Consider the following 23,715-nt stretch of genomic DNA (forward strand, 5'->3'; position numbering starts at 1 on the left):
TTATTAGTCTTAACATTTCAAACAAAAGCTATAAACCTTTTTTAAGAATTTGCAAACCATTATTTTATATTGTATTGAACTTTCTGAAACTAACAGACCTTGAGTATCTTAGTCCTCTCTTCTTAATCTGATTTTCTTGCCCCATAGTAGTAAATGAACCAAGGAATGCATTGTCATTATGATTGCTTTTGAGAGTTCAAGCAAGAGAGGTGTTTGAAGACAGAATGAGGGATTTTTAAAAAACAAAAGAGGAAACTGTATGGAGACTGTGTTGTTAGTTAAAATATTCTATATATGATCATCTATTGTCAGGAATTTTGTGTTGGTGTTCAATAGTTTCATAAATCATGTCACTTTGGTAGTATGGATAAGTTCAACATGTGTCATATTTTTTTAATTTGTACAAAATAAAAAAAGGTAATGTTTTCTTTGGTCTATACTTTGTTGCTATATTGTAAAAATGGTAATTTAAGAGAAATAATACTATTTATCATTTTACTCAAAAGAAAGAAAGAAGATATAAAAATCTTTTTAGTTTTCATCAGAATTAAACTCTTATCAAATATTCTAATTTAAAAGAATGTGAATATATATATATATATTGCATCTATCAAAATATCTGAATTTTCTAAATTAATTGCAGCAGATTGCATGTAAATTGTTAAAAATTCAATGTGAGAAAAAGTCAACAACTAAATAGAGTAGATTCTCAACACAAGGAAACTGTGAAAATGTGTTTTTTTTTTTTCTTTGTTAAAAGAAATACATGGGAAAACAAAATAAAAAGGAAAAGGTAAATTTTAATTTAGGTAAAAGTTATCAGCTACAGGTTCTTTTAGGATGCCAGTATATTTTCTGTCCCGACAGATGGAAATAATCGTATGAGCGAACAATGTTGTACAAAAATTCCCCGATTCATATATAGCTCGCGACAAAAGGAAAATAATTAAAACTAATCTTATTGCTAATGTTATACTATTACTAACATGAAAAAAAAAAAAAAATTAAAATTAAAACTAATATTAAACTAAAGGAGGAGAATAAAGGACAGGTAAGAAAATGTAAGAAGTTAGGAAAGGGGGTAGCCAGCGTTGGTCTTTGAGGTCTTCGAAGAATCGGTCACTTTTTTAACGTCCTTGGCGAGGGTCTTACACAAAATATGTCGAGGGGGTTCTCTTCTTCCTTTCAGTTCGTTCGCTTGTCGACCGTTCGGATACCAAAATTCGCAGTTAACTCTCATGAATCGATCACAAACAAAATGGATCGATCGCAACAAATTCTTTAGTCCGTCTATGAAACGCTACTCTTTCTCTTCTGCACACTGCCAGAACGCACCAGAAGCCCGTCTCACCCCTCTTTCTTGAGTCCGAATCCTTTTTGTTCTCACATTCACGACCCTCCTGCCCTCTAGTTTCGTACTCGACCCCTCAGGGGTCGTGCACCCTTTCTTTGTTTTAGGGGATATACAATGACCATATAAGGAAAGGAATGTCGGAGAGACATTCCAAAGAGGAAAAACAATAGGTAAAGAAAAGAAAGAGATAAAAGCGTGAGAAAGTGAAATTAAAAATAATAATAAAATATACACTATATACAAACACATGGCATACAGCTACAAAACAATGACTCCCATGTTATATAACTATCTAGTAAAACATATCAAACCTAAAATCGAGAGCACATTTTCTTTCCATTCAGAATGAGAATTTGAATTCTCATCCTTGGCATTCTAAGGGAACAACAGTTTTCAACATTTTTAAATCTTAAAAATGACCGGAGGAAAAATAAAAAGAACAAATTAAAATATTTTTAATTTCAATTTTCAGCTTCAAATAGGAGAAATCTACTTTGAGTTTTCCATTACTATGAGGCTGATCACCTCACTACTTTATAACTTCTAAACATTTAACATTTTTAGTATTCTCTTCTTTTATTATCGCTTTCCATATTTCAGACAATTTTTCCACATTATTCCTGTTCACTACTCCATGATCTAAGCCCTCTGCTTAAATATATATCTGTTCTATTATTCTTTCATCTTCTTTGTTCAGTATCCTAGGCCATAGGTGGGCAACTCTTGGCATGTCAATGACTTTTTTTATGTTATATAATCAGAGCCATAGCTACAAAGGCTGTGAGATAGTTAAGCTTCATAGCCCCCCTGTAGCTATAACTCTTGTCAGCAGTGCTCATATGTATTATATATAATATATGCTTTCACTTTCATTTGTAACCTTAGGCTACTGCTATGTTACTTTTTTATATGTGGACTATATCTAACAGGCCTAGTACTAGCTGGTAAAGAGAAAAATATGAGTCACAATTTTTTAAGTTTGCTCTTGTTTATAAATCCAGCCCCCAGTGATTTAAATGGGATTAGCATGACTACACAGTAGGTGTTCGAAGTTCCGACTTGAATTTTTTCAGCAATTTCTATGTGCTGTGGGCATCTTCTTAAGTAGATTACTTGTATATTTAAAATAAAATATTTTACTAATGAGTATTTTAAATGAAAAATTAGTACAAGCAAGATATTTTTTCATGGTGATCAAAACATTATAACTTTACTGTCATGTCATATAAGAATTCAATTTGCATATTTTTACCATGGAGGCAGCCATTATTGTTGCAGCAAGAAAAGCAACTAAAACAAGCACTGCAAATTTAACCAATGAGACTGCTACAAGGATTTCTGCATGCAGCACTTAGTTTAACAACAACCCAAAAGATTTATAAAATGAAAAATTAAATATTTTAAGAGAGAATTTTGTAAGAGTGAAGATTTCTCTGACGATTGTAAAGGGGATAAGAAGCAAAATGGAAGAATCTATAAAAATGAGGGAAAATGGTAACAAGAAAAACAGAAAGATCAAAAAGGGAAGAAAGAAGAGTAATATTAAAAGTGGATATTATGCAGGCATATAAGATTATGAAGATGTGTTTAAAGGAGAGATAGATAAACTTGGTTTTTAAGATGAATAGTATATTTATCAAATTAATAAATGAGAAAATTAAGATTCCAGACCTCAGACAGTTGGGGTGTATGTAGTAAAGATAAAAAAGAGTAAAGACAAAAACAGGTATTACGTAAGACCAATGATTAGGACCTTATAAACTCAAGTGGAAGAATATTGGAATGATTTTAGGAACAATGCTAGGAAGGGAGGCAAGTGATTCTAATGCAAAAGTGGATTCGAAACAGCTTAGGATACTTACAAGTAAAATAAAATAGCTAATCTATATATATAATCGAGACGAGTTGATAATAATAATAATAATAATAATAGATAATAATAACTCTCCCGTGGTCACCACCTGGTCGTGGTGGGAGAGCCCAGTAATTTTACTGATCCATAGGGCAATGCAGGCTGGAGCATAAGCTCCTGGTAGGGACACCCATGCCAGTAAGGTCTATGGGGAGAAATGAAGCTAAGAGTGACCACGCCCACATTCTGTGGAGATATTCATCATGGTAATAACTAGATCAAAGTGTGATACCGGCTCGGACGTCGCCCGGGTTAACAAGGTCCGCGTTCGTGGGTTAGGCAGAGGCTCACGTTCGAAAAATAGGTCACAGTCTCCCTTGGTTACCGGTGGAGAAAGCAGCACCGGCCCAAGCATGGCTACTGCAATGCCCTCAACAGATGTGAGGAACCAACCCAGCCTTGGTGTTTCTGTGGCAATGCATCCACAGACCACAAAGGCTGGAAAACCACGCCAACGGATGAAATGGACAGTAGAAATGAACGAGTTTATCATCCGTACTTATTACACCATCACAAAACTCGAAACAAACATGACAGCATACAGACAACAACTACACCATAGATTCACACAACAGTATCCTCATCTCACTGTCACCGAACAAAGGGTTGTTGATCAAAAAAGAACAATTATACACAACAACCTTATTCCACAAACAACACTTGAACTTATCAAACAACAGGTTGCTGATCAAATACATCAACAGACAGAAACATCTAACATTAATGAAGATCATGTAACCTGTCAGGATAATCCAGCAACAAGCATTGATAATAACACACATACAACAATTACCACTAATGATACTACAGACACTTCCTCATCCATCACTGATAACATAGACTTGGATTTAGTTAATACGCTCTCACTTATATTTCAGGAAACACTCACTAAATATACAGGTACAGATCCCACACAACGACCACGAATACCAAAAATCAACACGTCAAAGGAAGTAGGAAAAACACTAAATTATGTAAACACTCACTTACTACCACACTACATTCATTCAATTTCTACACTCTCAGACATTCATACATTAGTTTATGCTGGGGCAGTCACAGTAGTGACACAACATGGACTGAAAGTACAATCACAGACAAATACACAGAAAACACAATTCTATCACAAACCTGCCTGGCAGAGAAGAATAGAAACACAAATAAATGACATTAGACAGCAATTAGGCAGGCTGACACAATACACTAAAAACAACATAACACCCAAATTAAGGAAACAGCTCAAAAACATTTTCAAGAAAATAAAAACACACACAAAACACGAACATCACAACACACGCATTACAGAATACATTGATACACTAAAACAAAAACTTGCTGCCAAAGCACGTAGACTCAAACGATACAAAACATGTACACTACGAAAACAACAAAATAAATTATTTACAAACAATGAAAAACTCTTTTACAGACAAATTAATAACAAAGCAAACACTGTTACACAGCACAGTGGCACACCAACAGAAGAAGAACTCACAACATATTGGTCCTCTCTTTGGTCCAGTGCTGTCACGCACAATGCCGATGCAGGCTGGATCGAGGAGGAGAACAGAAACTTGCACAACATACCAACTATGCCCTGTGCTGAAATAAACATACATGATTTCCAATACACTGTTAACAGAACACACAACTGGAAGACACCTGGTGTAGACAACATTCACAATTTCTGGTACAAAAAGTTCACATCACTGCACCAGGAACTAGCTAAACACCTAACACACATCATCATCAATCCACAAGACATGCCAAATTTTCTTACTCAGGGCATCACCTACATGAAACCTAAAAACAACAATACCACAGACCCCACACAATACAGACCAATTACATGTCTTCCAACACTGTACAAATTATTGACATCCTGTATTGCAAACAAAATATACAAACATGTTGAAGAACACGACATTCTAACAGAACAACAAAAAGGTTGTCGTAGAAACCACAGGGGATGCAAAGAACAGTTACTCATAGATTCAGTCATTCTACGGCAAGCACACAGACAACACAGAAACATACACATGGCATATATAGACTACAGAAAAGCATTCGACAGTGTTCCACACAGTTGGCTGCTACATATCCTACACATGTACAAAATACATCCATCACTCATTGCATTCTTTCAAAACACTATGCAGCACTGGAGAACAACACTACATCTCAGGGTTAGTAACACTTCCATACAAACAAACCAAATTTTTATTAGGCGAGGAATTTTTCAAGGAGATTCCTTGAGTCCTCTCTGGTTCTGCTTAGCCCTGAACCCATTATCCAACATGTTAAACAACACGCAATATGGTTACAATATCAGACACAAAAAAACAACACAGTTTACACTGTCACATCTCATGTACATGGATGACATAAAACTTTATGCATCCACACAAAAACAACTTCATCAACTCCTACAAATCACACATTCATACACCAAGGACATACAAATGGAATTTGGCCTAGATAAATGCAAAACAGTTCACATAGAAAAAGGAATCCTGAAGAAAGAAGATTTTGCACTTGGAAATGGAGACGTTATTGAATCCATGGAAGAGGGCGAGTTCTACAAGTATTTAGGATTCCAACAGGCCAAACTAACAGAACATACACAAATAAAGCAAAGATTAATTAAAGAATACCAAAGTAGGTTAAATGCTATTCTCAGAACACAATTAAATGCAAAACACACAGTTAAAGCAATAAACACATATGTCATCCCAGTACTCACATATTCTTTTGGAGTTATACATTGGACTCACACTGATCTTGAGCAACTCCAAAGGAAAACAAGAACAACACTTACTAAGCATAAACAACATCATCCTAAATCTGCCACAGAAAGATTAACCCTTCCACGTAAAGATGGCGGACGTGGCCTGATTGACATAGTTAACCTTCACTACAAACAAATACAGTCACTGCGAGAGTTTTTCTACAAAAAACAAGAAACATCACAATTACATAAAGCAGTAACTCTAGCAGACTCGAATAACACACCATTAAACTTACACTCACATCATATGGACACAACACAACATATAAAAAGCATAGACACCATTAAGCAATCGTGGGCTCGAAAGGCACTCCATGGCAGGCATCCTTACGATCTGGCCCAGGATTTTGTTGACAAAACTGCGTCAAACAGCTGGTTAGCTCGGGGATGCCTCTTTGGGGAGACGGAAGGATTCATGATTGCCATACAGGATCAGGTCATAAATACTAAAAACTACAGAAAACACATACTCAAAGATGCAACACTCACAAATGACACATGCAGAAAATGTCACATCATGCCAGAAACTATACAACACATCACCTCTGGTTGCAAGCTCTTGGCACAGACAGATTATTTACACAGACATAACCAAGTAGCAAATATAATACACCAAGAGCTTGCAAAGAAACACAAATTAGCAGACATCCACAACCATACTACAAATACATTCCACAGACAGTATTGGAAAACAACACGCACAAAATGTACTACGACAGAGCCATAATCACAGATAAAACAATTTACCACAACAGACCAGACATCACACTCATTGACAAACACAATAAAATCACATACATTATAGACATATCCATTCCAAACACTCACAATATACAAAACGCATGCACTGAAAAAATTAGCAAGTACACAGAACTCGCCCAGGAAATAAGGCATCTGTGGAGGATGGATAAGGTGCTTATTGTACCTGTTGTTCTCTCCTCTACAGGTGTCATACCACACACACTACACAAAAGCCTGGGCACATTAGAATTGAATAGAAACACATACATCACACTACAGAAGGCCACTATATTGAATACATGTCATATTGTGAGAAAAATTCCTGAATACAGACACACACACTGATACACTTCTTTAATTTCTGTTTTGGTTACTATGCCTTGACTTTGGTCCGGCATAGTACACAGCCACCGGTGTTAACGAGTATATCTCACTTAACCCAACAAAATAATAATAATCAGCGCAGAGCCCAAACGGTTAGGAGTTGAAAGTTGAAATTTGGTACATAATTAGGGTATGTCACGAGAACGCTCAGTAAGAAGGGATTTTTCGAAATTCCTCCCCACGGGGGAGAGGGACAGGATTAAGTCTTAACACTTCCATTGTTGATGGAAGTGTTAAATGACAATAGAAGTGTTAAGTAACAATGGAAGTGTTAAAAGAAAGTGATGTGCAAGATGCAGATGCAGTTTTTTTTGTTTTTTCGGGAAATTGAACATATTTTTAGACCCATCTAAAAATTCTCTAATTAGTCTAAAAAAGGGGGGACCCAATTCTTTCATTCTGTGAAAAGAGTAAGATTGACTATATAACGTAAATAATCTTAATCTTCGTTATCATAACTTTTGTCCGAGCAACGCTGGGTCTATCTGCTAGTATAAGAATAATAGTGTGGTGATACGCCATATTGTTGTATGTATTACTATATATATATATATATATATAGCGTTAAGCCTAATATTAAGTTTTGTTAATCTTTTGTTCTATATCTTTTCTTCGAATTTTCTAACGGTCTTTCCTTCCCGCTGGTGGGAACACAATTTCGTAGAATAACACCGAAAAACAAGTGTGTAAAACAAAACCCTGAGGCAAGTCAGGGAGCGGGGTGAGGCATTCCGAGGCTAGCGTTGAGAAGAAGCAGATGGAAAAGAAAGTGGTCGTCGTCACGGATCGAGACAAAGTGCTTAGGTCGTCTACAGGAAAAGAACTGACATAGACGAAAACTAAAACTGAGAGTTTGGCAATATAGATTCTTTTATTTGATCGGAGCTATTGAAAAGGACAACTACAAGTGACTGCGATGCAAGTCTCCATTTCGTCAAGAGTGAAGACCAGACAAGAAAGAAACCCGGGTACCCCACCAGCATTTTTTCTTCTATTCTTACCCTTCATTCTTTTCTCCTCTATTTTCTTTTAGATTATAAGTTAGTTTAAGATAGTTTAAGTTAATTCGTATTATTTCGGAAAGGGCTACAAACAGAGAACATTGTCGCGTAAATGCATCAATCCCCTTTGTGTGTATACGGTTTTACCGCACCGACCATATATATATCGGTGGTGTATAGTTGGGATCACAAAGAACATAGTGTATAAAAGACCATGTGAACCAATAATAAAATATTATTCTATTGTGTAAAATCTCGTATTTATTATTCATCCTCATGTAGTACACCACAGTAGAACAGATATACAAGCAGGCTTAGATCATGGAGTAGCAAACAGGAATAATGTGGAAAAATTGTCTGAAATATGGAAAGTAATAATAAAAGAACAGAATTCTAAAAATGTTAAATGTTTAGAAACTAGACATAAAGTAGCGAGATGACTGACTTCATAGGAATGGAAAACTCAAATCAGATCAACCCTATTTAAAAGGTAAAAATTGAAATTAAATATGAACAGAAAAAATAAAAAGAAGAAATTAAACTATTTCTATTTCTAAACTATAAATGTTTGAAAATCTGTCGTCCATTAGAATGTTTAAGATGGCCAAGAGACTTCTCAAATGTTTCAAATGAAAAGAAAAAGGGCTCCTTGATTTGATGATTGATATGTTTCACTAGATAGAGAATAAATTAATATTAATAAAAAAAATTTGCAATTGAATTAAGTAGAGAACAATCTTAAAAATCTGATATAAATGGAACCAGCACAGAACTGGATTAAGGAGATTGCTTGATTATTGGAAGTAATATGTAATGAATGGCTTGCAAACAAATCTGACAACTTAGTCAACTGCCGTAAAACATCCAGTGTTATCAAGTTGGTAGATTCCCACTAAATTTAGTGGTAAATTGAGGCAACTATGGAAATTTAGAAGGAATAGTATTTTATTATATTTTTTTGAGCTGCCTAAGAAGACAAGCCTAACAATCTTTAATATCATTTAGTGGGTATTTAAGATTGGGTAAGATATTAAATCATTAAATGTTACATGATATTGATCATTACCACATTTAGAGGAAACTGAAATTTGAACTAATGGGAAGTTTGTATACTTTGGCAATAGTGCTGGTAATACCATAGAGTCAACTAGTATTGGATTATTGGATGTGTCAAACTAGCAAATAATCAAATTACAAAGACTGTAAAAATTAATTTGAAGACAGTCTGTCCAAACTGGGAACCACCATTTATTTACTTCTAGTGTTCCAGAATATAAACATTTGACGACCCAACCTTTCTTTTTAGGCTGCTTGGCTGTCAAGTTTTAAAAACATCCTTCAAAAAACACAAAGATATCCAATTAAAACTACAAAGTTAAAATTGGAACTGGCGGATCTTACAGAAATCTTTGTTTTTTTTTCCAACCTAACCACTCAAGGATACTTGAGCTTTATTAAAAAGAAAATCTACATTTACCAGTCTCTTTTCCTCAGTAGATACTGAGGAAAAGGCACTGGTAAATATAATTTTCTTAGCTTCCTCCTGGTGACAAATCTTTGCAAAAATTTCAATTGTAGAATTTCATCAGATGGCAAATTAATTTTCATAAAATTTGCCATCCAAAAAAATTCTACAGTTACAAAAGACTATTACAATTTTAAAGAAATTTCTTCCAAATATTCTTATATTAAACACCAAAGGATGATAAGTCATTTATTTGTATTACAGAAGACCTGCATAACAAATAAAAATCATATTTCCAAAATTACTATTTTGGAAATGTGATTTTTGTTTTGTATTTGCTTTATTAATATTACTTATTATTGTTTACTGTAAACTTCTGTTTTAAAAATTTTTTGTATGATCTTTTCTCATAATAAAGTTACACGTAAAATATCTTTTATTATATATTAACTGAGTGGCTAAAACGACTAATAACAATGCTTAAAATAATATACAATAGACTGTAGCAATGGTGGATCAAAAATGTTTAGAATGGGGTGCAGGACAAAACAATTTATCTTATAAAATACTACCTGAGGTGCGACTTTAAAGATCGAAATAAAGAAAATTAGATTTATTAATACGATTCTGATTTTATTTTGTACAATCACAAGTAAAATATCAAATGCACGTAAGTGCACACATTGTCCTGCAAAAAATACTGGTATTTTAAACGTCAATTTTACAAGATTTTTCCTTGAAAACATATGTTCTTGTAAAGCCGAACAATTGGGAACATTTTTTGCTCTCGAATCCACTTTTCGTCGAATACACTTACGAGTTTTTTCGAATCATCTGTTTTCACACAGGAATGGATAAAACTTATATCCAGCTCCCGTGTGACTTTGGAATTCAATTCAAAAACTTTGCTTTCCCTATTGCTATTAATCCTTACATCTGACAATACACAAGAACAATTCAAACAACCCAGATAAAATACTTTTGTTTTTAAAAGAAAGAGGGTGAGAATCCGGTAAAAATGCGAATACACGGTTCACAAAAATTATTGCAAAGAACCTTTCGTTCGAGCATATAGAACGACCTGTGTTTTTGAAGCAGTGAAAAATGAATAAAAACCTGGTCTTATATGCGAGTAAATACGGTAATACTTTTTGTAATTATTGATATAAATATTGTTATAATGTGTTTCTAATTGATATTTAACATAAGATTTAATTTCTTTTATAGTGTCAATTTTTTCTTAATTTAATGCAAATGGATATCTTACCTACTGGTGTATTGAATCCATTTTCATAAATTGGAGGAAGTAGACGTTGAAATGGAGTCAATGATGCTCCCCACATAATATTATCAAAATTGTTGCAAGTACCGTCGTACGTTCTGTATTTTTTATGAAAACACATATCGGAACAAGATATTTTTGGTCGATGAACTAAACAACCAGACAAGTTCGCCAACAATTCTAACTGATGTGGCGATAAAATGTCATAATATGAAAATTCTGAAAATTAAAAATTACGTATTATATAATTAATTTAAAAATAAAAATTTAATTTATACAAATTGTTTTAAGATAAATAATTCAAAGGTAAATAGAAAACTAACTTCATAGCTACTGTTTAAGCAATTGTTTTAAAAATACATCAGATGAAAAAATCTTACATGATCAAGTAATAATTACATAGGTGATTTTATTAAAAATAATGCCTAATACAAAATATATAAAACTTTTCTTCTTTTAATCTTAGACTAATGATTTAACACATCCTTTTCCTTAATCCATATTGATCAGAGTCCATCAATTCTTGTTTCAATCCCTCCTTGGCTACAGAAGTTTTAAAAATATATAAATATTTCTTAAAATTATAAAACCTTTTGAATACCTTATAATACATTAATACAAAATACCTTATTTGCTATCTTGCCTCACATCTACAACACTTTTTATAATTAAGCATGATGTCATATAATACACACCAATGACTTCAATCCCTTTATTTAAATTAATAATATTGAACATTGAATTATTGCAAAATATTCTCTGAATCTTCTCAACTATAAAAATTTTATATAAAAGATTTATACTATTTGTATCAATAATGCATTTACTTTCTTCACAATGTATTACTCACAGAGACTAATGACAATAATTAATCTTATGGCTACTTCATGCTCTTTTAATTTCACTTTTAATGAACCTATATAATCTTTTATGTCTTTTGACCTCTCCTATATAATATACTTTATCTCTACAAGTACAATTTAGCCTGTAAAATAGTATAAAAATTCTGTACTTCAATACCTTGGCTCCTGTAAAAGGTATTGAAGTATTATGAGGTTTGTCCTTACTGTTTTCTTGCAAAAGGTTTTATAATTTTAATATAGTTTTTAAATTTTTTGTAGCCCAAGGAGAGGTTAAAACAATTTTACGTCAACCCAAAATGCATTGTTGAATAAAAGTATTAAAAGAGTTGATTACGTGTCCTGGACTCTGATCAATATGGATTAAGGAAGAGGACATGTTAAATCATTAGTCCAAGACTAAAAGAAGAAAAGTTTTACATAAGTTATATCCATTTCCATTTTTAATCATTTTTACTTTTCTTTACAAAATGTATATATATATGTATATATATTTTAATAATCAAATGATAATCAATATAAGAATTAGTAATTGAATGAATATGTATAGAAAATTTCTAAACAAACACTGAACACATTCATTCATAGCAAAATTCAAAATATACAAATAATGCACATTTTACCTTTATTCAAACCCTAACTAATTGAAATGTTTTCAACCTAATTTAGGCCACCTTCAGCTTATATTTACAATTGTTTGAAACAATTTTCTACATTTGTAAACATAAGCTGAAGATTGTTGACTAGATAGAGATAAAATTGCTTCCTTTTTTCTGAATTAACTAGAACAGATACCATTTATCGACGATATATCGATAATCACAAATCTTCTATTCTAAATACCGGAATCTTGAAAAAAACTCTTACTCCTTAACCTTTACTGTCCGGTATTGCTTAACTGTTCGTAAGTCATATCGATATATATGATATGATATATTTATAATATTATCAATTACAATTATTTTTCTTTCAGATTAATTAACTCAAAGTAATAAAGTAATAAGTAAATAGTTATTAAAGTGAAGTAATTACAGTAATTTATGAGCATACTTTGTCTCTGGAAACCTTTTGTAAATTAAAATCTCATAAATAAGGACCAATTTTTTCATTATTTGTTAGAGTCAAAATTTGAACCTCATTCCATCACAGTGCAGTCACCCTATTTATAATCTCCAAGTAACTTTAATATGCTACAAAACACCTTTTTACCTATAAACTAATAATTCTAAATTAAAGTGCTGATTGGGTTATTTACCAATATTAAAACTAAATACAAAATCAGAAAAGCAAATATGTAACTTAACACATCAAATTATGACAGTAAGTAAATAGGGAACAAGTAAAATTGTTTTTAATTAAATGAAATATTTGGCTAATTTTTAACCAAGTTGTTGCGTGCTACATTGAAATAAACAGTAAAGTTGGTAAACATTAATTAAAAAATAGAATTATGAATTTTATAATAAAAGTAAATAGATCAACAATTTTTTTACTCTGAATATATTTTATACTTGCAAAATGCAAATACAAATGAAAATTGAGTTAGCATATAATCTTCAAGGCAAGAGTAATATACAAATAAGCAAGTTAAAATAAACTGTAGTTTGTAGATTAGCAATTTGTTGTCAGTCAGCTATATGCTTTACCAGTATTTTTACAAGCAGGTGATTAACCTTTATGCAAGATTAGCAATTTATTGTAGTAAATTGATTCAAATTCAAATATTTACGAAATTAATTTTTTTTATCTGTATAACTCACTTTCATCAAAAACTATTCGTACGAACATCACTTTTTTCAGTTTGAAATTTTAATCGACTTACCTGATAAATTTAATTTTATTCCCATTTCGACTTTATTCCATACAATTTGTAAAGCTCTTTCATATATTTCGGCCGAACGAATCAAATTGCGTGTATCTTCGTTAGGAAATCGAAATATATGTAATAATTCGGGAGGTCTTCGAGGGCTTGTACTATTAAATAACTGATTAATTGTATGATTTATAGCTTTCTCTACTTCTAACCGTGCTTCTTCTACAGATGATACCAAATAACGATCTCCAGGATAACTACCATAAGGTGCATCTGTAACAAATTACATAATTTAAATAAACAGTAAATTTTAAAAATATTTTTGAAGAAATTTAAATATCTGTAATAAATTTTATATAATCACACCTGTAATTTGTACACAATTGATATGACAAAAATAATTTTAAAAAAAATGATATTACAGACTCTCAAACAAACCACATTCTATCAAACATGCTTTTTATATGTACAGTCTTCTTAAAATAAGTGGAAATCAATCAATTCAATTTACCAGTTTAATAATATTTTTAAAATCAACTGTACTGGTTACATGCAAGGTTGTTAACCTTACATATTTAGTTTGACAACATAACATAACAAAACAAAAGAAATAAAATCAACAGCAAGCACACACAAATTTATAATCTAATATTACACAAAACAAAATAACAGAACAGGCTGTTCCATTTCAAACAGAACAATCAAATAACTAAAAAACTAAATGATCAATTATTTATTGTGACATCATCACAATTCCAGGCTGCCATTTTTAACCATATTTTTAATTTATTTAATTTAAAATATATGCTCTCCACCTCAAATTAGTAGTGGCTTGTTCCCATATATCATACCTTTCCTGTTAGCAATAGAGTTGTTCCAATCATCTATCTAACTCCTTTTGGGAGAAAATTTTTGAATTTAAATAACGAGACTTCCAGTATGCATTGGAAGTTTGTATTCGGGGCTTCCTGCTCCTAATCTTTCCATAGCTGGTCTCGGCTTTCATCTATCTAACCACATTCTCAACATTAAGGAAGGACGGACGTAACGGTGGGAATTTATAGATCTACAATTTTTTCCGAACTGCAGCCGAGTGCCAACATAATTACAGAAGAGCAGCTACTACTTACTGAAGTCATTTCCCATACAGAAGCAATTCCAACACTTCAATTGTTTGACTAGAATGAAGAGCTTGATAGAAATTACTGTACTGAAAAAAATTGTGAAATCATCCATTAGATCATGATCTAATAGATGATTTCACAATTTTGTCATTAATTGGTTTGATGATGTGACAATATGCAAAAAATCTGACATTAGATTTTCTGCAATACCATTTCAACTTGCAAAAGTTTGTTCAAACATTCATGAAAACTAGCCTTTAAATGTATTCAGTTTTTAAGCAGAGTTCTTGGAAAAGTAGAAAAGACTGGTTTTGTTTGGTTTGAAGGATATGGTAATGCAACATAAGTAATGCCAAAGGAAAATGCCTCCTGGAAGGACTTTCAATGGAAAAACTATTTAGGTGTTAGACACACAAAGAAAACCTAGAAAACTCTAGATGGCCAGCATGTTGGTGAGGTATAAATCCGCTATCAACTACCCAAATTCAGACTACTTGCTACCAGTTGGTACAGAAAAGTGAAAGGGAATAAGATTTCTGATAACTTGTGTTTCATATAAAGCACTATTAGAAGGATTTAGCAAATTGTAAAATAAGACATTCCTTACACAATAGATGCAGATGACTTTTGGTCTTTGTAAACAGAAAATGCATAAAACACTTCTACACACATTGCAGTGACACAAAATCACAGCCATTGACAATGGGAAAAGCAACAGAAGAGACTCAGACAAAAAATGCAAATAAGGAATTGCCCAGGCAAAACAAAAATGGTTTACACAATTGCTGATGTTTTTATTTTAGCAAAAAATAAATTACACAGGGCATAGCTAGGACCTAGAGTTTACAGAACTGGGCCTTGTGCATGTGCACAGTCTACACATTTAGTAATCACCACTGTCTAAGGTTCATAATTAGTGGTCTTAAAGACTTCATGTCAGCTTTAAGATCCTGTTTTCACATTACATATGCATGTTTTGAAATGTATCAAATATTCCTTTTATAATTTATAAAAACTAATACTTTTGATATGGGTATCTTGATATCATCATACAGGTCACGGAATTGCCATCATTAATATAAGCATAAAAGAGCAAATTAAAAACACTCATCATCATGTTGTATTTGCAGTTCTCTCAAAAATTTCTAACAAAGAGTAATGCTTTGCCTTGAGAAAAATGGTGACAATATTGAACAGTTTTTGTAAAAAAAATTTGAAAATAAACTTTGGATTTTAAGAAATACATACAACTAACAATATTAAAGTTAAAAAAAGCAAAGGTCTTCATACTTGGGTGCACACATACAAAAAACATCCTCAGAAAGATGTAAATCTGATTGCAATCTCCACTAGGTAACAGGTTCAATATAGATAAAAATAATGCTGATGGCATATCATCAAACAATGTCACTAAAAACACATGAAACAAATCAACATGGCATATTTGAGTATTTTAACAAGATAAACTTGAGAATAGGGTTTCCATTTGAAAAACTACATTTTTTCACTATGACCCTGAAAATATGACACCTACATGACATTGACTAACAGTCGTATTTTTCCCCTCTAGTTCCTATAATTGCTGTTCAGGCATTTTTTTGGTATTACTTAGTTTTTCAGATGTTTGACTGTTCTGGTTAAAATGAAACACCTTACATATAATTCTTATTATTTTAAAATATAGTGTAACTTTCACGTGGAAACATAGTATCATGATTATATGTAATGTGTATTGAACTATGAATATTCTGTAAATAATCATTTGCATTAAGTAAAATTAATAAAAATATTTAATGTAAATATTGACTTCTCACCTCTGATAGATAGATGCATTGAGACTGAAGCAAATCCAATATCATTTTCTGCAACACATTCATAAAATCCTTCATCCTGTTTTCGAACTTTAAACATATATAAATCTCCAGCTTGACTGATGTGATGATGATTATCTTCCATTCTAAGTATTATTCCATCTTTTTTCCAAGTTATACGTGGTGGTGGATCACCTTTGGCATGACATGGTAACTCAATATTTGAGCCAATTATAGCTTTCATATCATCAGGTGTTCGAGAAAATACAGGTGGTGCTGTAAAGTAGCAATATTTAATACTATTCAATTTTATTTTAATAGTCTTTATTTGTAAAAATGAAATTTCTGCCTAAAGCATTTTTTTTTTTTTTTTTTGTTAAATGTTAAAAGAGCAAGATTATTTGAAAAGAATGAACAGATATATAATTGCCTAGTAAATGTTCATATATACATTGGATGTTTGGTAAAAAAACTCACCATAGGAGCATACCTGACAAAATAAGAATGCTGCCTAGCACAGCATGAAATACAGGATTTTGTCATTTTTTTTTAAGTATTATGTGAAAAAGTTTTGACTGTCAAGCATTAATGCCTTAGGGATCATTTTTTTCTATTAGGAATTGGTTCTCTTGTCAACCATATGACAGATGTCTCTGAAGTATGTTGTGCTAGCTATGGAAAAAAAACAAGCTGGATGAAGCATCTGCTCATGAATAAAATCAGTTAGATGGACAAATAAAATTAGAACTTGTTTTTAGAACTATATTTACACATGGATTTTTGATTATTTATGAAGGTTCTCTCAATATTTAAGAAACCAAATAATAATATATTCCCAAAAATTTCAGTTGACGTGATAAAATTTTACAACATAGATTTGATGATTTTGGTACATACAGGAATCCTACTCAAATTTTTTTTTTAAATTCCCTGACTTTCCTCTGACCAACTTTGTACAAATTCCCTGACCCTCACATCCCTTATAATAGGGCACATTGACAAAATAAAACAGCATTTGACTTACTATGCATATATGCCATTGTTTCTCCAACTTTTTAATTAGTTATTTTTTTCTACTTAACAGTTATATATTTTTTTATAATTGTCAAATTATTAAAACTAAAAATAAAATGTTTTATTAAATTAAAGTACAGTCAAACTCAGTTATAATAAACAAGTAAAACGGCAAGGCCTTATTTGGGACAAGACCATGTCTCGAAGACTCACTACTAAGCGGGATCACTTTGACGCTCACAGTGGGTCTTGTTCTCATTCTCCAATCATCTTTGGTATCGCTGGTTTTGGTCAATGTGAAAATTTCCCGTTTTTGAAAAAAAAAATAATGATGGCTATTGCATTGTTTGCACAATACAATTATTTTTTTATTTTGCACAAATGAAATATATATATATATATATATTAATAAATGTAAAAAGAAAAAATAATTCTATTTCAGAAGTTAGTTTTAATATAAAATTATAATGACGCGCCATCTAATTTCCAAAAGTTCCGACGATGAAACAAGATATCTCCGGTCAATCGGTCAAGGATAACACATGGTGACCAGAAATGTGTGGGGAATAACACGAGACAGGTAAATGGGTTTCTTTCAAAGATTTGTTTGTCAAAATTCGATTTAGCAACATTCACTTTTTGAACTTCCCAACACACGTTGGGAAGTTCAAAAAGCGAATGTTGCTTCGATTTCACAATATTTGTATTTCCAACTTACCAACCAGCAATGCATGTACAAATCTTGCACTTCTGCCTGTTTGTAGAGAGTGTTACCATTTTGTATTTTATAGTGTTTTGGTTCTCAGTCCCCTGAACCTTCTAAGCTTCTAACTTTCATACCTCTAAGCTAATAAGACAGCACGAAGTACGATTTTATAAACAAGACATAGTCTTGTCAACAAACACAGATATAATGAGTTCATAGTTATAATGAGCAAAACACCATAACGATTTTAATTTACATGTAGCTCCATACATTTGCTCAGAGTTATAACAAGGATACTTCATGGATATAGCAAGAAAATTTTCAGTGGCTAAGCAAACATACAAACATTCTTAATAGTTCTAGTAATAAGAAATCAATACCAAATTCATGAAAGAAATAAAACTGAGAGGATTACTTAGTTTTATGATCACTGAATAATTAGTTTTAAGCCCTGCATGAATTACAAGCCTATTTATCACTTACTTTCTTTTTGGATACCATTCCCCCTCTTTCTTGACTAGCTTCTGGCACTACTCTGCCAATTTACCTAATCATCACTATGAATGTAAAATTGCCATATACTCTGGTTATAAATAAACCCTTGTGGCGATAGCTTTGGTCGTAATTCAAAAGGCCGCCACCAGGTGGAACACTGAACCCAACAAACTGGCAGCCCGATCTTCGACTTCTCTCGGCTTGTGACTTTACTTTGGGTGTGGACCTCGCCGTGTATACGCGTGTTTTCCATTCTATGTCCGATTGTACTGTACAATCGCGCCATAAATCGTATATGTAATAAATTTAAGTTTTTTGTATGTAGTCTTGCTTTGTATTTCGTAAGTAATTAAGTACAAGCAGTGCTACAACCCTTATACAAGAAAAATGTCTATGATAAAAATAAAATCTCTCAGTTTACAAAAACGTAGAAATTATTCACAAGTACTGTACAAGGTGGTGCTAAAAACGTCAAAGTGCATAGAAAGTTTTCTTTGTCATTTTCGATAGTATTGACATTATCAAAAAATAAAGCAATCATCAATTTTAAGATTTGTAGATAAAAACAGTCAAATGACTAACTGAAATCAGACATATTATTAATGAGTATTACCTTTAATTTAGAAAAAATAAATGATTAAATTGTGATGTTCGTTGCGACAGGTACATAGACCAGCGAGCGGAATAGTACAATAAATACTCGAAAGACTTCCTGAAACAAAGTATTTTATTTTCGCTTACAAACAGGTTCTTTCGGATCCCAATTCTACAAATACTTTCTTTATACAAAAGCGTTAAGTACTGGCTTAACAAACAATGAAATAAAAAATAATTACGCACTTGGAACCAATATACGGTGTGATAACATCGAAAAAACAAACATTTTCGAACCCCTTCTGAGCTCTGCTTCAGGTTCTTAATGGTTTTTTAGATGAAAATTCAATAAACAAATGCCATTAACTAAGAGTTCGATCTTGAGTTCACACCGTATATTGGTTCTGAGTGCATAATTTTTTAAGTTACTGCGGTATGGTGAGTAGTTATTTAAACAATGAAATATATTAGCGCGACAACTATACGTGAGCCAAAACTTACAACTAATACTTACATAATAACTTATAACTAAGGAAGAAGAAGGTAATAGATGAAGATTGATAGAATAAGGGGAAGATTGAAATATCTGGGATTTTTCTTAGCTTTGCAATCTTGGGTGAGACACCACTTTGAACTTTTCCCTGAGACTTTGGTTGTTGTCCTTTTTGTAGATTTTCATCCGATACTAATTTAGTATCTTCCTTCACAGTTACCGTCTGGAATTCTTCTTTATAGATTTCTCGGCTCCTCAGTCTTCTCCTACTCGTGACCTGAAGCACTACTTTCCCACGTCTGCTCTCCTCAAGAGCTCAACCAAGAATCTCCTGTCCTATTGTTTTTACTGGCTCCAGGGCCTTATCTCTTCTTTTGTTCTTCCAATTCTCGGAAACAGTAATCCCACCCGTGGGATGAAGCGTTGGAAACGAAAGTTCTACAAGAACTCAGAACATAGGGAAAGACTAAAACTAACTTAAATTATTAAATATCTATATACAATGTTATGGCAGACAGCCACAAAATATTAATTATACTGAAGTTTATATAACTATTAATAAAAACACAGTGTAATGTAATTACATATATTTATATATTTTTTGAATCAACTTATTTAGAATTACAAATTAAAAGATAGATTTCATTAATTATCAGTGGTGTAGCTACAAATTTTGCTGCCTGTAGGGCACCTCCTACATGTTTGCACCCAAAGAAGCCACCCATTCTCCCCTAGTTACGTCACTGCTCTTCACAAATACAGGTACTCCTCACTTTACGACCTATCTGCTTAACGACCGCTCGCACTTACGACCAATAGAGCTTCGACCTGCAATTCGGGGAATCCCCTTTCTCAGTGTCGGTCAGTCGGTCAGTGGCAATGGTGACATGCGCACTAAGCGTACTATAATAGGCTTGCTATCCGCTTTTTCAGTCAGTTTCATTCCGACAAATGATAATATGTACATATGCATGTCTTTTTATGAATAAATTTGAAGTTTGTTGCATAATTTGTATAATTTTATAACGATCCTATATTCCCAGCGCATGCTCCTCACTTATCAACCAATTCGTTTAACGATGTAGTCGTCGGAACGGAACGGAACTGAACTCGGTCGTAAAGTGAGAAGTACAGTACCTGTATAACCAAGTAATGGTTATAACAAGGAAATCTTACCAGTCCCCTAATGCTCATTATAACTAAGTTTGACTGTAGTTTATTCTGTTATTAATCCACAACCATAAATCTACCAAATGGCATTGAAAAAAGAAAAAGCAAATTATTTATTTATTAGTCATTAACAAATCCTGTATAATCCATATATGAAAGTATATATTTATTAAATTTATCTCTTAGTAAATTTCCTGAACTTTATAAAATATTAATAAATGAGAAAAAAATCAAATTGTTTTGTTACACAATCAAAATTATTAAAATTAAAAATGATAAATAATACCATTTAAATTCAAATTATTTATCATCATTTTTTGTACTTTGTAAATTTTTGTGGAAATTTTGTGTATGCTTAGGAGAAATTTTGGACCCTGAAAATATTTTGCACCCCTTTTCATAAGCTCTATTGCACAACATTACTTCTTGCTGTCTGCAGACAACTACACTTAGTCAAGCATATTATCAGCAAAAAATCAGCAAGGCAGCCAAGGAGGCAAATTTTGACAATTTTCCTGACTTTCCATGACTTTTTCCAAATTCCCGACTTTTCCCAACTATGCCAGGTGCTTAGGAACCCTATACATTCACTTAAAAAGGTTGTCCACTTTTGTCCTGATAAAAAAACTATCCCTAAAGCAATTAAAGTGCAACAGCCAAAACTTTCTCCATATAATATTAAATAAAATGACAGAAAATCCTTTTTTCTGCTATGCTGGGGAGACACTCTTGCTTTATCAAGCACTACTGACATAGGAAGAATACATTTTTACTAAACACTTGGTATATAATCTTTCATATAATTTTATATATTTTAATAATAATATTAAATTTCTTAAATGTTGATTTTAGAATAAAAATTATTTCTTTTCTATCTATAATAAAATTATATATATCATACCTTTTTCTCTAACAAAAAGGAAAGCACTTGAATTTCTTTGCCCTATCTCATTTTCTGCTTGACACTGATAGAATCCCTCGTCTGATTTTTGAGTGTTGTAAATACGTAACATATTACCCTCATCAAACACTTCAAAATGTCCACTAGTTAAGTTGAGTGGTTGTCCTAGAAAACAAAATTACACAGACATTTTTAAAATTCTTTTTGAAAAATCTGCTATTTTCAAATAATAACTTATAGGTTGTTAATTTAATATAAAAATATTTCTCTTATTTAAAAATTTTTGTTCTAAAATAATTATAATATTCATTTCTATAATTTTAATTTTGTATAATATAATTTTCAATAACTTATAATTTGTATAAAGAAAATTTAAATGTAACATTTTCTTCTTTCTACAATGATGTAAAATTATAAGCAATCTAAAAAAATTGTTCATATTTCTCATTAAAATGTTTTAAAAAATAACTGATTGTATTTACCATAATTTTGGATAGCTAATCCACAGGTTATCTCTGTTTGAAAGATAATTTGCAAGAGTACATGTTATATATTGGGGATGGTTATAATCTAATTTTAAATTACAAACAAAAGTAAAAACACTATACAAATGGCTGTTGGCAGGCAGGCAACCCACTGAACTGACAATTATCTATTCATATGTTTGGAAGAAATGACACCAAGTGTTTAACTATACTTCTCACTGTTTTTACAATTCTGTCCTATTTCGATGGATTAAGATTTAACTTTTTAACAAATACTTGTAATTAAGATAAAGATTAATCTTCAGTCTAATACAGAATACAAGAAACCAAAAACAATTAAATCTTATATCTTTCTGTATCATGGTAATGCTTTCCATGCTCCAAATATTGTGTTGTAGTCTCTGTAATTGATTGCTTGTCCTTTAGATTAAAAAGTATAAAGATACCATCAATAAAGCCAACTCTAATACAGAGGTCATAGAGCATATGTGCTTGCTAATCCCACCTCTATCTCGGTGGCTCGGAACCAAGATAAAATAATAGAGAAAATCAGATGAGGCAGAAACATTCTGAAGCATGTCAAATTTACAAAGCAACTTTAAAGGGGCAAGCAACCAATTGCAGAGACTGTGACACAATATTGGGAGCATGAAAAATATTACTAATATGGTACTGAAAGATAGTATAGGTTTAATACAAATAAATCTTATATTTTGTTTTTCTTTTCTTTCATTGTAAATTTTTGCTGATTATTTTATGACTTGGATGTATACCAGAAAAACAGACATTTGGCACATGCATTTAAATTTGAACAATTATGATCTATGCATTAACTTTCAAATCGAATGAAGTTCTATACTGATAGTATTCATTCTACTTAGAATGTATTTTTCTTCCTTGAAGAAAGGTTGTTAAAGATGATCAGAAATGTTAGTGTGTAATTAAAATTATATAGCATTTAAAGGTATTGGTGTGACATTATTAATAAAATTTTTCATAAGAAATACTAAATAAATAATAAATCATCATTCAATAAAGTACCAACATGTCAGGAAATTTGTAAATAAAAGAAAAATATTAACAAAGAAAGCTATTTTATGAAAACTGAAGATTTTTCTGAAATGATATGAACAAGATTGAAGTAGAAAATTTGAAGATTAATTCCTTCCCTTAAATCTGTTTTGACTAACATTTAACAAAACATTTTTAGATCTGTAGACATTTAAATACATATTCAATAATTTTAATTACTTTGTTTAGGTAGAAAAATATTTTGAATCGAATCTTTCGGAAAATTAATTTTTAGGAAAACACCCGATAAA

General features: G+C 31.8%; 1 protein-coding gene across 5 annotated transcripts in view; it reads right to left on the bottom strand.

The window, feature by feature from the left end:
- Window positions 1-23,715, bottom strand: part of Pxn (Peroxidasin) — a 107,196-nt gene that overhangs the window by 26,643 nt on the left and 56,838 nt on the right. For all 5 annotated transcript variants that reach the window (XR_010881900.1, XM_067279060.1, XM_067279061.1 and 2 more), the window contains 4 exons: window positions 21,909-22,073; window positions 16,539-16,811; window positions 13,610-13,873; window positions 10,913-11,146 (listed from right to left, as the gene is read on the bottom strand). Coding sequence is in view for 4 of the 5 variants with exons in the window: in XM_067279060.1 (XP_067135161.1) it covers window positions 10,913-11,146; window positions 13,610-13,873; window positions 16,539-16,811; window positions 21,909-22,073 (936 nt within the window). In the remaining variant the exon portion in view is untranslated. The remainder of the gene's footprint in view (window positions 1-10,912; window positions 11,147-13,609; window positions 13,874-16,538; window positions 16,812-21,908; window positions 22,074-23,715) is intronic.

This window comes from Centruroides vittatus, unplaced genomic scaffold (assembly GCF_030686945.1).
Source record: "Centruroides vittatus isolate TY-2023 unplaced genomic scaffold, ASM3068694v2 contig_854, whole genome shotgun sequence".
Taxonomy (NCBI): Eukaryota; Metazoa; Arthropoda; class Arachnida; order Scorpiones; family Buthidae; genus Centruroides; species Centruroides vittatus.